At 45.3% G+C, this 14,398-nt stretch overlaps 1 protein-coding gene across 2 annotated transcripts in view; it reads right to left on the reverse strand.

Moving 5' to 3' along the window:
* Positions 1 to 12,943, reverse strand: part of mpped2a (metallophosphoesterase domain containing 2a) — a 183,133-nt gene extending 170,190 nt beyond the window's left edge. For both annotated transcript variants that reach the window (XM_052028810.1, XM_052028812.1), the window contains exons 1-2: positions 12,574 to 12,943; positions 10,475 to 10,774 (exon numbers count right to left, since the gene is read on the reverse strand). In XM_052028810.1, coding sequence (XP_051884770.1) covers positions 10,475 to 10,626 — 152 coding nt within the window. In that variant the 5' untranslated portion in view covers positions 10,627 to 10,774; positions 12,574 to 12,943. The remainder of the gene's footprint in view (positions 1 to 10,474; positions 10,775 to 12,573) is intronic.
* Positions 12,944 to 14,398: the final 1,455 nt, after the last annotated feature.

The raw sequence follows: 14,398 nt of genomic DNA on the forward strand, positions 1-14,398 counted from the left end.
AGTCCCTTTGCACGTCCGATTTCTGAATTTACTCATTTAGAAAATAGTCTACACCTTTATTCTTCCTTCCCACTTTCAAGTTCACCATCAAAGTCCACTGCAGAACGTGCAGACACAAGGAATCCCAACAACATGCCCCTGATTAATTCACTTCCCCTGAGCCCAGCAATACACAGGTGACATAATATGTTACAACTGATGTCACGCACATCTATATACATTAACTATACAAACACAAGTGTATCGTTTCCATAAGGTCAAGGTTTAGTGCGACGAAGACCGAATCCTGGATGAAAGAAATTTGAGAGCAGTGGAGGTGGTCGAGAGAGAAAAAAACCCTGTTCCTGAGGATCGGCGGGTTTCATGTGACAGGAACTGCTGCAGAGTCTCGTTAAGAGCAATCCTGTCGTCCACAATTCTTCCTAATCAACTACTGTTTAGTCTGAGTTACACCTGCAGCTCGTTAAAAGCCGCGCAGTAATTGCGAGGCACAATAGATGGCTGCGCTGTGGAATGCAAGGCCTGACATCTCACACGAGCAGTTGCTAAATCTCCAGATACTGGGTCTGCAGAGTTGCTAGCAGTGCCGTAGTGTCACACAGACTAGGGTGGCAATCATTTCTACTGAGGAGCTCAAGTCCAATAATATCATTCCTTAACAAAAAATATAGCAATCTCAGATTTAAGATTAACCCCAGGTGGAGCATTAATTGTTGTTTGCTACAGTGTGTTCAAAACTTCTATTGCTTCTGCACATTTCTGTTCAGTTCAGTTCTGGTCGCCTCACTATAGGAAGGCTGTAGAAGCTTTAGAGAGGGTGCAGGGGAGTTTTACCAGGTTGCTGCCTGGATTGGAGAGCATGCCTTATGAGGATAGATTGAGCGAGCTCGGGCTTTTCTCTTTGGGGAGAAGGAGGATGAGAGGTGACTTGATAGAGGTGCACAAGATGATAAGAGGCATAGATCGAGTGGACAATCAGAGACTTTTTCCCAGGGCGACAATGACTAACATGAGGGGACATAATTTTAAGGTGATTGGAGGAAGGTATAAGCGGGATGTCAGGGCTAAGTTTTCTTTTTACACAGAGAGTGCTGGGAGGTGATAGGTATTAATGGGCATGTGTGAAAGAATAGGTTACAGGGAGATCAGTGGAGGAAAGAGATTGCTCTGAGAGCTAGCATAGATGGACGGAATGGCTTCCTTCTGTGTAGTATGAAAATATGGAAAATCCTCAAATCTGTATCCTTTCCCCCAAAGAAAACCATCCTAAATTGTTCATTTTACAAAATATTTCATAATTTTTAAACACCCCTGTCAAACCTCCTCGTGCTTCTGAGCTCTCAAGGGTACAAGCTCAGCGTCCAACCTCTCCACAGGAGGAAGGTTTCCCTCCAGTGACTGAACACCTTGCCGTCCGTCATACAACATGCTTCCCAAAAATGGTCACAGTGCTCAGCCATTTCACACAGACTCAGCACAACTCCCTTTGACATTCTGTTAACCTATCGCTAAACCAAGGGTATCATCCAAATTTACGTATGTTTACTTCACTCTCTCTCTCCTCATTTTCCTATACATCATTTCACACTTCCCAATGGTAAATGTCTTCTGAGACTTGACTGATCTGTCGTTGTCCTGAAGTCTATAACTATCCCCATTTTTTAAAAGTCTTATATGATCAGCTAACTTTGAAACCACTTGCTGTACACCAAGTCCAGATCACCAAGAGTAGTTGGCTAAAACAACCACTAGGCAGCCTCTCTGCTTGTCCCACTGATCATTCACTCCACTGCCAATTCTGTCACTGAGCCGCTGCTTTCTTTAATAGTGCAAGCTTCCGCTTTACGGACAATAAACAGGGAAATGGAATACATTGTGGGAAAGTACAAGGTAATCCAACTTGCAAAGGGGAAAGAGGTAAAAGAAACAAGTGGCAGGGCATTGAGATGTTTAGATAAACAGAGGGATCTCAGAGTGTCATAGCTCCTGGAGGAGGACCAGTAGATGAGACGACGTACAGGATACTTGCCTTATACAGGACAGGACAGAATATAAGAGCAGGGAGGTCATGTTAGAATTTGCCCCACATCTAAGGAAGGATGTGCTGGTGCTGGAGAGGGTCCAGAGGAGGTTTACGAGAATGATCCCGGGGATGAAAGGGTTAACATATGAGGAGCGTTTGATGTCTCTGGGCCTGTACTCGATGGAGTTTAGAAGGATGAGCGGGGATCTCGTTGAAACCTACCGAATATTAAAAGGCCTGGTGTCACGAACCAGCAACAAAAGAAACACACTGAGCATGATTCAGTGTTAAAAACTATTTTATTAATCACTACCTATGATAATACGTAAAATAAAAGTAAAAATGTTAGTATGTTAGAATTCAAAAATGAATTTGGCCATGCCACTGTGACGTCCACACACAAATACCTGTTTCCTTCTACAGGTCAGCAACAAAGTGAACTCCACCGGATTACTTCCAACTTCCATACATGGATTTCAGTGGCAGACACAGTTATTGTTTCTCATCCATCGATAGAGAAAACTAGCAGGCTGGTGTCTCTCTCCCTTCTCTCTCTCTCTCTCCTTCTTCTTCTAACTTCTTCAACAACGTCATTACGTCCTTTATCTTCTATATTGAGGTAAGCACGCCCCACACACACATACACACACTCTCTATCTTAAAGGGACGTTCACTGAGTCTGTAACACTGGATAGTTTGGACGTGGAGAGGATGTTTCCAGTAGTGGGAGAGTCTAGGACCAGAGGGCACAGCCTCAGAATAAGATGATGTCCCTTTAGAACAGAGATGAGGAGGAATTTCTTTAGCCAGAGGGTGGTGAATTCATCGCCACAGATGGCTGTGGAGGCCAAGTCATTGGGTATATATAAAGTTGAGGTTGATAGGTTCCTGACTAGTAACGGTGTCAAAAGTCACGTGGAGAAGGCAGGAGAACGGGGTTGAGAAGGAAAAATAAATCAGCCATGATCCAGTGGCAGAGCAGACTCGACAGGCTGAATGGCCTAATTCTGCTCCTATGTCTTATGGTCTTATGGAATGATGTGGAATTCAATGCCTGTAGGTGTGGTGGAATTAGAATTAATTGGTGCTCTTGAAAGGGAATTGGACCGGCCCTTGAGATAAAGTGATCCAGAGAAAGAGCAGGGTTGATGGAGGCTGATGGAATTGCTCTTCTGTTATCCAGCATTAATTGTCCTCTTTGTGGCTGTAACAATTCAAGGATGCTAACTGCATAAAGCACTGGTTAGGCCACAGCAGGTTTACTGTAAGGTACTCTGGTCACCACACTGCAGGAGGGTGCGATAGTACCAGGAGCAACTTTACGAGGACAATGCCAGGACTGGAGGATTCTAGTTATGAGGGGAGAACATCTGGCCAGTGGTTGTTTTCTTTGGAGCAACGGAAACTGAGGAGAGATTTAACTAAGATGCAAAAACAGAGGAGAGGCCTTGACAGGGTGCACAGGAAGTACCCTAAATATCTGGGAAGCATAGATTAAGGTTAATTTACAGAAGCGTTAGAGGAAAGAAAATTCTCAAGCTGTAGTTGGCGTCTGAATCTCACTGCCTGAAATGGTGGTGGAGGCAGATACCCTCAACACAGTTAAAAAGTGGATGGACACCTGTCAATCTGCAATGGCAGTCGGCTGAGAGCGGGGAAAGGGGATTAACCCACGTAGTCCGCTTTTGTTCAGCATGGACACAATGGGCCGAGTAGCCTCCTTCTGCAATGTAAATTTCTCTATTGTTCCATCTGTTTGGCGACGCTTTGTCAAAATGCCTCGAGTATCCAAGGAGACAATGTTAACCACTCAACGCTCATCGATGCCTTCTGTTAATTCAAAGAATTTGGTCAAATTAATTAAATGTATTTGCCTTTAATAAATCCAAACTGCTCTTAATTATTACTCTATACTTAGGTTTCTCTGGATTACTATTTGACTGCTGCTAACTTGGTGGTGCATTCTGCCAGGATATCAAAGGCTGACACTATCTGTGGAAGACACATAAGCAACAAACTTGAATATTACCTCAACAAGCATGGGATCATTGAACATGGAATGAGGCCATTCAGCCCGTCGTATACGTGCCAGCCAAACATGGAGCTCCCCAAGTTACTCCCATAGCCTAGCCCCTAATTTGTACGCTTGTGTGTCACAGCTCTTCAAACAGAAAGAAGTGGAAATGAGGGAGGGTCCAAGGAAGCTCACTTGGTATTTGAGTAGCCTCCCACACTGTAAAATGGAGGATTTACAACATCTCCTGCATTACAACAAATTACTTCAGAGGTCCCTGATTGGCTGTAGAGCGCCTGTGGCCTCGGGGTGTCCCAAGAGTTGCTGTAGAAATACAGGAGCATCAAACAAACTACTGGAGGAACTCAGCGGGTCAGGCAGCATCTGTAAAGGGAAATGTACAGTCGACATTTCAGGTCAAGACCCTTCATCTGTGGGGGGAAAGGAATTGTCCACATTTTGGGACAAAACCCTGCAGTCCTGAGGAAGGGTCTCAACCCAAAATTTCTTCTCCCCCCCCCCCCCCCCCCCCACCCACCATGGATGCTGCTCGATCCACTGAGCTCCTCCAGCAGATTGTTTGTTGCAGCCCTGTAGTGTGTGTGTGCGTGTGCGTGTGTGTGTGGCCCAGACTGACAAGTATCAACAGGGAAGACAGTGCTTTCCTTTCTGCTTCAGCTATGCTGCTCAAATCTGACAGCGAATTTCCCAATCAGACTCCTTCCCTTCCCTCCTGACAATGTAAATATCATTGATAATTCAAGCATGAGTAATGTGCTTTCCACTGATACAAACTACTGACATAAACTGGAACCAGAATATATATGTATATGACCACAAGATATAGGAGCAGAATTAGGCCATTCAGCCCATCGAGTGCTCTGTCATTCGATCGCAGCTGATATTTATTCTTTTCTCAACCCCATTCTCCCTGTAACCCTGAACCCCCATACCAATCAAGAACCTACCAATCTCTGCCTTAAATACACTCAATGACTTGGCCTCCACAGCCCTCCATGGCAACAAATTCCAGAGATTCATCACCCTCTGGCTGAAGAAATTCCTCCTCATCTCAGTTCTAAAGGGACATCCCTTTGTTCTGAGGCTGTGCCCTCGGATCCTAGACTCTCCCACTGATGGAAACATCCTCTCCACATCCACTCTATTCAGGCCTTTCAGTATCCGGTAGGTTTTAATGAGATCCCCCCTCATCCTTCTGAAATCCATTGAGTACGTTAAGCCTTTCATTCCTGGGATCATTCTTGTAAACCTCCTCTGGACCCTCTCCAGGGCCAGCTCATCCTTCCTTAGATATGGGGCCCATATGGGCTTGACTTCCCAAAGAATTCAAAACCACTTTTCCCCTCAAGCTTGTTCTGGACACATATCTTGACTCATAGAACATAGAACAGTACAGCACAATACAGGCCCTTCAGCCCACAATGTCGTGCCGACCTTTAAACCTCGCCTAAGGCTATCTAACCCCTTCCTTCCACATATCCCTCTATTTTAAATTCCTCCATATGCTTATCTAGTAATCTCTTGAATTTGACCAATGTACCTGCCTCCACCACCACCCCAGACAGCGCATTCCATGCCCCAACCACTCTCTGGGTAAAAAACCTCCCTCTGATATCTCCCTTGTACTTCCCACCCATTACTTTAAAGCCATGCCCTCTTGTATTGAGCATTGGTGCCCTGGGAAGGAGGCGCTGGCTGTCCACTCTATCTATTCCTCTTAATATTTTGTACACCTCTATCATGTCTCCTCTCATTCTCCTTCTCTCCAAAGAGTAAAGCCCTAGCTCCCTTAGTCTCTCCTCACAATGCATACTCTCTAAACCGCAGCATCCTGGTAAATCTCCTCTGTACCCTTTCCAATGCTTCCACATCCTTCCTATAATGAGGTGACCAGAACTGGACACAGTGCTCTGGCTTAGAGTCCAGTTGACTCCCTCCATTCATCAGAGTTCTGTGTGCTTTTATACATTTCCACAGCAAAAATCGGGCAGTCTTGTCTAGAGATCTTTCCACATGTCCCTCACCCCAACAACTGGTGGGTGGTGCATACGTACCCCATCGCACAAGACCCAATGCACCACACATGATAGAAAAGGCCCCTTCTCACCAAAACGCACGTCGGGGAGAGCAGAGGAAGCCAACTAGGGGGAGGGTTTTACAGGAGGATGCAGTGGGGAGGGAGTGTCCGGAAAAAAGGATTGGGTGAATGGTGAGGGGACATAGGAAACAAGGAGTAGGTTGGGGTGGTGGTGGGGCGTGGTGGGATCGTCAGTGAAGAAGGGAAGCTCAGAAAGACACCTACCTAGAGGAAGAGGGTTCTCCAAAGCAGCCCCAGTTAAACCCCACACCAGTCCTTCCAGGGGCCAGTAGACTTTTGCACAAGTGATATCAAATGACACTGCACATCTCACACACAGGAGTCAGCAACAATTCTGCTTCCCCATCTGCTCCAACCTGAAATATCCCTCGAAGCCTAAATATCTGGATAGCCCTGAAGGATCCTATCAGATTCTTTGATCATCTTAAAGGGTTCCTGTGTTTTTTTACGTGTGCAAGGAAGAATTACAGAACAACATTGTGTGATTTTCTCAAGTGTTTCTTGCAGCAGAAAGCAGAGCAATCTCTCGTTACTACCATCAGGGAGGAGGTACAAGAGCCTGAAGACCCACACTCAACGATTCAGGAACAGCTTCTTCCCCTCCGCCATCAGACTTCTGAACGGTCCATGAACACGACTTCGTTACTCCTTTCTTTGCACTATTTACTTATTTTGTAATTTATAGTAATTTTATGTCTTTGCACTGTCCTGCTGCCGCAAAACAACACATTTCACGACATACAAGTCAGCGATAACAAGCCTGATTCTGATTCATACCCGAACTCACTGGAACACGCTTCCTGGCAGTGTACAGGTTAACACAGACATTGAGTTATTTCATTGCCATTGTTAAAACATTTCAGAATGGAGCACAAAAGAATCTGATGCCGAACCACTGAACAGTAGGCAGCAAGAGGAAATTAAATCCCTAAGCGGAAGTCTACATTTATTTTAAAAAAAATCACTTGTATAGGTAGTCTAAATTTGCCATTGTCTAATTCAGAATTAACAAGATGTATTTTTAACACAGTGTCACTTTAAAGAGCAGGTGGATTTTTTCCACCACAGCTGCCAGATTTTTGCATCAATTCCTTGCTTTAATGCATTTCTGTTTCACACTAATCCAGTGGACGTCTTTCAGAAATGATTCACTTCCAAAGACGGTCAGGTCACGAAGCTAAACATTTAAACCAAGTCTGCGGCCAAACTATAAAGCCATTACATTTATCATTAGGTGGGGTAGTTGAACCAGCTCGATTCCCTACTTGCAAAAATCACTGCTTAAAAAGAAATTTCAATTTCTATTTCATCCCTTACATATCCTAAGCTGCCAATCCACCTTCTCAATGAGGGCGATCCTGCACCAGGCTGCACACATCCCCGGCATCCCCTCTACCTGCATGGCTCAGACAAACAAATGCCAACAACTCTTCGACTACTGAATGCTTCACAGCTGAGTCTATCCTGATTTAGCGCACTGAAAATGTGGGGAGACCGCAATCCACTCAAGCACTGGGCGTACAGCACTCTCTACGCACCAGAATTCACAGAGAACCAAATTTGCTTTCAAACCATGCTGGAGCAGAAATGCTTAGTGTATGAACTACAACTGGAATGCTGGTCATTACAATGGATAACAAGATGCTTGGAGCGAGTTACCGGGTTGACATTTGACTGAGGTTAAGACTGCATAAACTGTGAGAGCAAAGTTCAAGCTGCTTATAACTGCTGTCTGAACTCTTAAAAGACTGCATTATGACCCTGAAATCACGCCAGATCGTGAGTATTATTGTTAAGAAAAATGCCCTGAAGATCAGTGTTTTTTTTTAATTCAGCAGGTCTGTTTTGCAGATTGCACCTTGCAACAGGCCATCGGTTTTTTATTCACATCAGTGATTCAAGGCGCACACTAAAAACAGTGTATTACTGCCTCACACTGCTGAGAAGAGACTGTGAATGAGTTTTACTCCGCTGGGATTTATCCGTACACAATATATGTAATACACAAGCATTCTGGAGCTGCCCATTCTGAATTCTCAAGTTTAATCCACCTGGGAGATATACCTCTGCTGCCTTGTTTCGTAACAAGGGGTGAAATTCCTCTAAACAACAAAATAGCAGAATACTTCTTCCAACCACACTATCCTTGCCGCCCACAACCCCCATAATAATTGCAAAATCACTTTTACAAACTGTCCATCTTAAAGTCATATTGCTGTTCAATTATCAATTATCCACCCCCCCAAAAAAAAGAACTTCATTTGTTAAATGATTTAGGCTTGAAACAACTCCACAGGTCGCTATGCCATCTCGGCACCCAGTACTTTAAGATCATGCCCACAGCGTAACCTACATTTGAAAAGTTTTCCTCTGCATATTGTGTTCTTAATGACTGTTCCCTATTGTGTGGCTCTCCTAAAAAAAATACACCTATTATGCATCCTGTATTTCAAAAAGCTATTCCCTCTGTGTATCCTGAACTTAAATATTGTACCAATTGTGAATGCTATGTTTGTACACAGTTCCGACTGCATTTCCTGTGTTTGAAAATTAATCTTCATTGCAGTATATATTTTAACTTAAGCAACATATGCAGCCACCATTGAGAAAAATCACCCTCAAAATTGTTTATAAATTGAAATATTATTTTCCTTTTCATTTCAGCCTTTTTTAAGCATTACTTTTTACTTGACTACGCAGCAGATCCATCTTTGACTCTGCAAATTATGCAAGAGACATGCAGAACAGATTTTGAAGTTATTTTGATGAACTTCAAACAAAAAAGCAAATGAATAGTCAAAAGAGTCTGTCTCTCATGATGTTGGTTTCCCAACAGCAAAGTGCAGGAGAAAGTCAGAGTCTCCCACTAGTAGTAGCAGGTAATGGTTAACGTGAAATGGAGTTTGCTTACACCAGCTACACTGTCTGAGATCTTAAAGCCTTTTTTTTAATATCAGCAGTTGAATGAACATGAACAAATCAGGTAAGCTTGAAAACTTTCCGATCAAACTTTAACAGATAGTGCTCAGGAACATGGGAATGAGCTCAGATACATGCATTTTGTGACAGTTTAAAACTATCGCTTACATACAGTGGGAAAGCCAAAAAGCAAATGGCACCTCATTAAATATAATAAAATATTTACATAATGCCATAATGGAAACCACCTTCTGTTTTATTGTTTTATTCCAGTCAGCTAAAATTAAGCAACAGTTTAAGATATGCTTAAGCTCTTTGGGCTTGCTATTCCCTATTCCCTCAGCTTTTTGACATCGAATTGACAAATAGGTTGCTAACCTGCTGTAACAATTTACTTGTTCATTCCAAGCCAGATTTATAGATTGTTATGAATCACAAGAAATGCCTGATGCTGAGCCCTTGGCAAATGTATTCCTGTTAAATCACTTCAAGCAGAAGCAGTAATTGCAGCAATCCAAACTTTTATCCAGGGTCTGTGAGTTTGTGCCTGTCTGTGTGTGTGTGTGTGTGTGTGTGTGTGTGTGTGTGTGTGTGTGTGTTAATCCCTGTGTGTGTGTGTGTGTGTGTGTGTGTGTATGTGTGTGTGTGTTAATCCCTGTGTGTGTGTGTGTGTATGTATGTCTGTGTTTTTGTGTGTGTGGGTGTGTGTGTGTTAATCCCTGTGTGTGTATGTGTGTGTATGTCTGTGTTTTCGTGTGTGTGAGTGTGTGTCTGTCAATCCCTGCATATCTGTGTGTGTGTGTGTGTGTGTGTGTCTCTCTCTCTATCTGCCTCTCAGTCTGTTGGCCTCTCAGTGTGTGTGTGTGTGTGTGTGTGTGTGTGTGTGTGTGTCTGTGTTTCCCTGTGTGTGGGTGTGTGTCTGTCTGTCAGTCAGTCAATCCCTGTGTGTGTGTGTGTGTCTCTGTCTGTCTCCGTGTGTGTGTGTGTGTGTGTGTCTATCCCTGTATGCGTGTCTATCTGCCTCTCAGTCTATTGGTCTCTCAGTGTAGTGTGTGTGTGTGTGTGTCTGTCTGTCTGTGTTTCCCTGTGTCTGGGTGTGTGTCTGTCTGTCAGTCAATCCCTGTGTGTGTGTGTGTGTGTGTGTGTGTATGTGTGTCTGCCTGTCTCCTTGAGTGTGTGTGCGCGCGTTCTATAGTTGTTTGCGTCGGTGTGTTTGAATGTATGCTCCTCTGCCTGTTTGCGTTTCAATGTGTGTGTTTGCCCACGAGCTTGTGACTGGATGGGGGGAAAGAGATTGGGGCGGTCAGTATTTTTTTGTGCAGTTTTCAATTCAAATCCTGAGTTAAAAGAAACGCAAAGACGGCAGTTGGAGGCAGACTGTCCAACTCTGTGTACTCACATATGCACGTGGGGCGGCTGAAAGCGACTCTGGTTAATGTTGTAATGAGTGAATGCTTGAGTCGGGTTCGAGCTGTACTCGTCCACCGTGATGGTAATTTTCCCTTGCGAAGGAATTCCATGAGCCATTCTCTCTTGTTCGACAAAATCCATTTACACCCTTCCTTCGGCAAACGCTAAACAGCGCATTGTGGGCAGTTTGGTGCCTGTGGAGTTCCAGCCTTTTCAACCTGGAAACCACTTTCCAAAATTAAATCAGAAATAGGGCGGGCGGGGTCCCAGAAAAAAAAGCAGCGGCGTCCTGGAGAGAAAGAGAGAGAGGGGGGGGGGAGTAAAAACACAATTTGAGAAGATGGGGTGAAATATAGAGCGCTCAGATCAAATCCGAGTGCAAGTAGTTCAGAAGTAAATCACCCGCCTCTGCCAACGGAAACAGCAACATATACTTTCCAACAATCCAATATTATACGGAATAATTCTCTCCATCCCGAAGGAAAACACTTCCCATAAATTGTGTAGGGAAATAAAAACAAATTCTCCAGTTGCAATATTTGTTATCTAGTTGCAAAACTCTCCCAGAGAGGTTCCAACATCGGGAGTGTCCCGGACACAATTGACAGATGTATTACCCTGTTGTTGTATACCACCAGGGTCGCGTCAGAGAAAAGGCTCCAAGTTCACGAACTTGGGACTACAGCTCATGGTGAAAACTTGCTCATCCCTCACCCCTAACACCCCCCCCCCCAGACCCCGTCTGCTGCCCAGCTCAATAAATAAACCATGTCATTTCAGAAATATCCATCACAGCAGGCAAGCTCTCTGTGTTGCCAGACCTCACTTGCTCGCAGCAGTGAACTCCAAAAAGGTGATGTGCCGGCAAACCTGTTCTTTCTCCCCCTCCTCAAAGCCCCTGGTGTCGACCTCTGCTCTCTCGCTCCACATCCACACGGTAGCAATGGGCAAGAAAGACCTGTTTCCCTCTTCATGTCCGCAAAACAAACCCCTCTCCACAACGTCATTCATTTCTCCAGCTCATGCCACCACCGTCACTCATTCACATTTTCCCCCTCGAATTTCTCTTTTAAATATCTAATTCCAAAACAGTACAGATCCAAGATCGCCCAATGTCCCTCTGATGGCATTATTTAAAGAGCTTCCACAGAGGCTGTTTTGCTTTTTTTCCTCTCCCCGTTTGTGGATTTTATTGATAAATTGCAAAATGCAAAATAATGACATGCACGGTCTCTGCCATTTACCACTCAATTTTTGCTCAATTTTAAGAAGCAAAATAATATTCCCTTCTTTAAATCTTTGTCACGTCTAGGCCGCGAATGTTTACAAATAACCGTGCAAAGAAAAAGCATAAATTGTTGCATAGTTACATTCCAGATATATATAATCTAAAATACACACATAAAGATCAATAGTTCAAAATTAGTCATTTTTTTCGTCCTGCGTTTATCAGTATCAACTCTGTTGCAATTTTACTGATTTAAAATAAAAAGAGGGAGAGAGAGAGAGAGAGAGAGAGAGGTGAAGGGGGGTGGATAGGAGGGGAAGAAGGTTACCGAACAGGTCAGTACTTTGCATTAGATTCTGATCTCGCCTTTTGTGCGGCGCGTTACTGGAGAGCGAGAGAGAGAGAGAGAGAGAGAGAAATCAAGAGGACGGCCTTCGTCGCAATTGCTTAAAAAGATCGCGACCGTGAAGACTTTTGTGTGGTGTGTATGTGTAAAAAAATAACCAGGAATGAACTCCCCCCGAAACACAGTGATTGAATATAAAGAGAATTGCTACATGTCAGTATCAAGAACGTTGCAATTTCTCCGAAAGCGATACATTTGGCAACACGGCGTTCGAAAATAGGTTAATTTCAAGCCATTCTGGTTGTCTCCCGCCTTGTAGTGACAGGGCACCTCTCACCCCGCGGCGCCGACCCTGGCTTTTGTGGCTCCCTTTATTCCCCTGCCTCTCCTTCCTCTTTCCCTCCCTCCCTCCCTCCCTCCTCCTTTCCTCCTCTCACCCTCCCTCCCTCTTTTTTTCACCTAAAAAAAATAAGGCACAAGGTCTCTGGGAATTTTTTTTCCTTTAAAAGATTACCTCTGCGTGTTTTTTTTTGTTGTGTGTGTAGTTGAGTCGGGAATCCGGGGCTGTCCTTTTCGGGGTCTTCACTGGAGTCGATTCATCCGGAGGGGAGGAAGGTGAGGATGGAAAAAAAGGGGAAGGGAGAGAGAGGGGGGGGGTGAGGAGGGAGGGTGGAGAGAGAGATTGCCTGGGAATGACTGGCGGGCAAAAGGTGGGCACGGGGAGGGAGGGAAGGAGGGAGGGAGAGGGGGGAGGGCACCGGCTGACTGGTTCTTTCTTCCCTCCCCGGGGCACGAACCTCCGACCCGCCGGCACCCGGGAGCCGATCGCGGCGTAGCCTCGCTTTCGACCTTCGCTCGGGTCAGCGCTCCCGCAGGAGGAGCGAGGGAGGGAGGGAGGGAGGGGAGCGGCGCAACCCAAAAAAAACAGGGGGGCAGAGCAGGAGCTGGGGAGGGCGTGGGGGGAGAGAGAGTGGGGAAGGGAGGTGGGCAAGAGGCTGGGGTCAGGCACGGGGGTGGTGTCGGGGGGAGTGAGAAGGGGAGGGAGTGACACACAATGCTCGCAGCACAAGCTCCCCTGTCTGACATATAGACAGATTTACATAAAATCACATTTCAACCAATAACTTCCCTCTTACACACAAGTTTAGAAGTCTTTTTTAATAAAAAAAACTTTTAACGTGTGCCTTTTCTTAAAAGGGTTGTATGTGGATCTTGGTTTAATTTTAAATAGGTTTTTTTTCCAGCAGACCAAATAAACAGGGACTAGGGAGCGATTGGAATTGTGCCAAGTTAGAGAGAGAATACCATTGAGAGAGTGGCGGGAAAAGAGACAAGGATTGAAGTCGGTCACTGTTAATTCCTGACTCGGGGACTCCTCGCTGATGTATGCTTTTTCATTGACTGGCTGGCAGCTCCGAGTCCGTGTGTCCTGTGTGTGTGTGTGTGAGAGAGAGAGAGAGCGGAATGGTCAGCGGTTAACTCTTGAAAGACTGGGCTGAAACTCTTGAAAGACTAGGCTAAATGGGCAAGGCAGTGTGCAGGGAGTAAGGGAAGGAGGAGGGAACGGGTGGGAGGGAAGGGACGGGAGAGAGGGAGGGAGGTAGGGAGGGAGGGAAATAGTATGGGAAGAAGATAGGGATGTGTTGGGAAGGGATTAGGGGAATGGGGAGAGGGGGCGAGTAGTAAGGGAGAGGGATTGAAGGTAGGGAAGGGGAGGGATGTGGTGGGAAGGGATTGAGGGAATGGGGAGGGAGGGACCAGTAAGGAAGAGGGAGGGGTGGGAGAGGGGAAGGGGAGGGAGGGATGGTTTGAAGAGGGAACAGATTGGAGGAGGAGAGGGTTTGGAGTTAGATAAGAAGGGAAAGATCTGAGAGATGGGGAGAGTGGGTGATGAGGTGAGAGAAAGGCTAGAACGAGAGGTGGGTGCTGGGGTCTCTGTCACAGACTCTCCCAAATATGAAGGTGACTCAGGGAGAGGTGACTGGAGTAGACAATTGGAAACCTCACCTGCATTTATACCGTGTTCAACGGTCTTTGCAAAGCACTGCCACAGTTTGTAGGGTTAAATAACTGCACATCGTCCAGACACTGGAACTGAACCCACAGTTTTAAACATTAATGTGGACGTGAATTTTCTATCAACATTTAAAGGTTCCCCCACCTTGCCAAGTGTTTGGTGTGGAGTTTGTGAGGAATCTCGCAGTACCCTGCAATCTCTCAGTCCTGATGCAGGGTTTCGAACCGGGACATCGACAGTTCCTTCCCTCCCATAGATGCTGCTCGATCTGCTGAGTTCCTCTAGATTGTTTGTATCTCCCAGTACTTGTTTTGTTAATACT

The sequence above is a fragment of the Pristis pectinata genome, chromosome 14 (genome assembly GCF_009764475.1).
Source record: "Pristis pectinata isolate sPriPec2 chromosome 14, sPriPec2.1.pri, whole genome shotgun sequence".
Taxonomy (NCBI): domain Eukaryota; kingdom Metazoa; phylum Chordata; class Chondrichthyes; order Rhinopristiformes; family Pristidae; genus Pristis; species Pristis pectinata.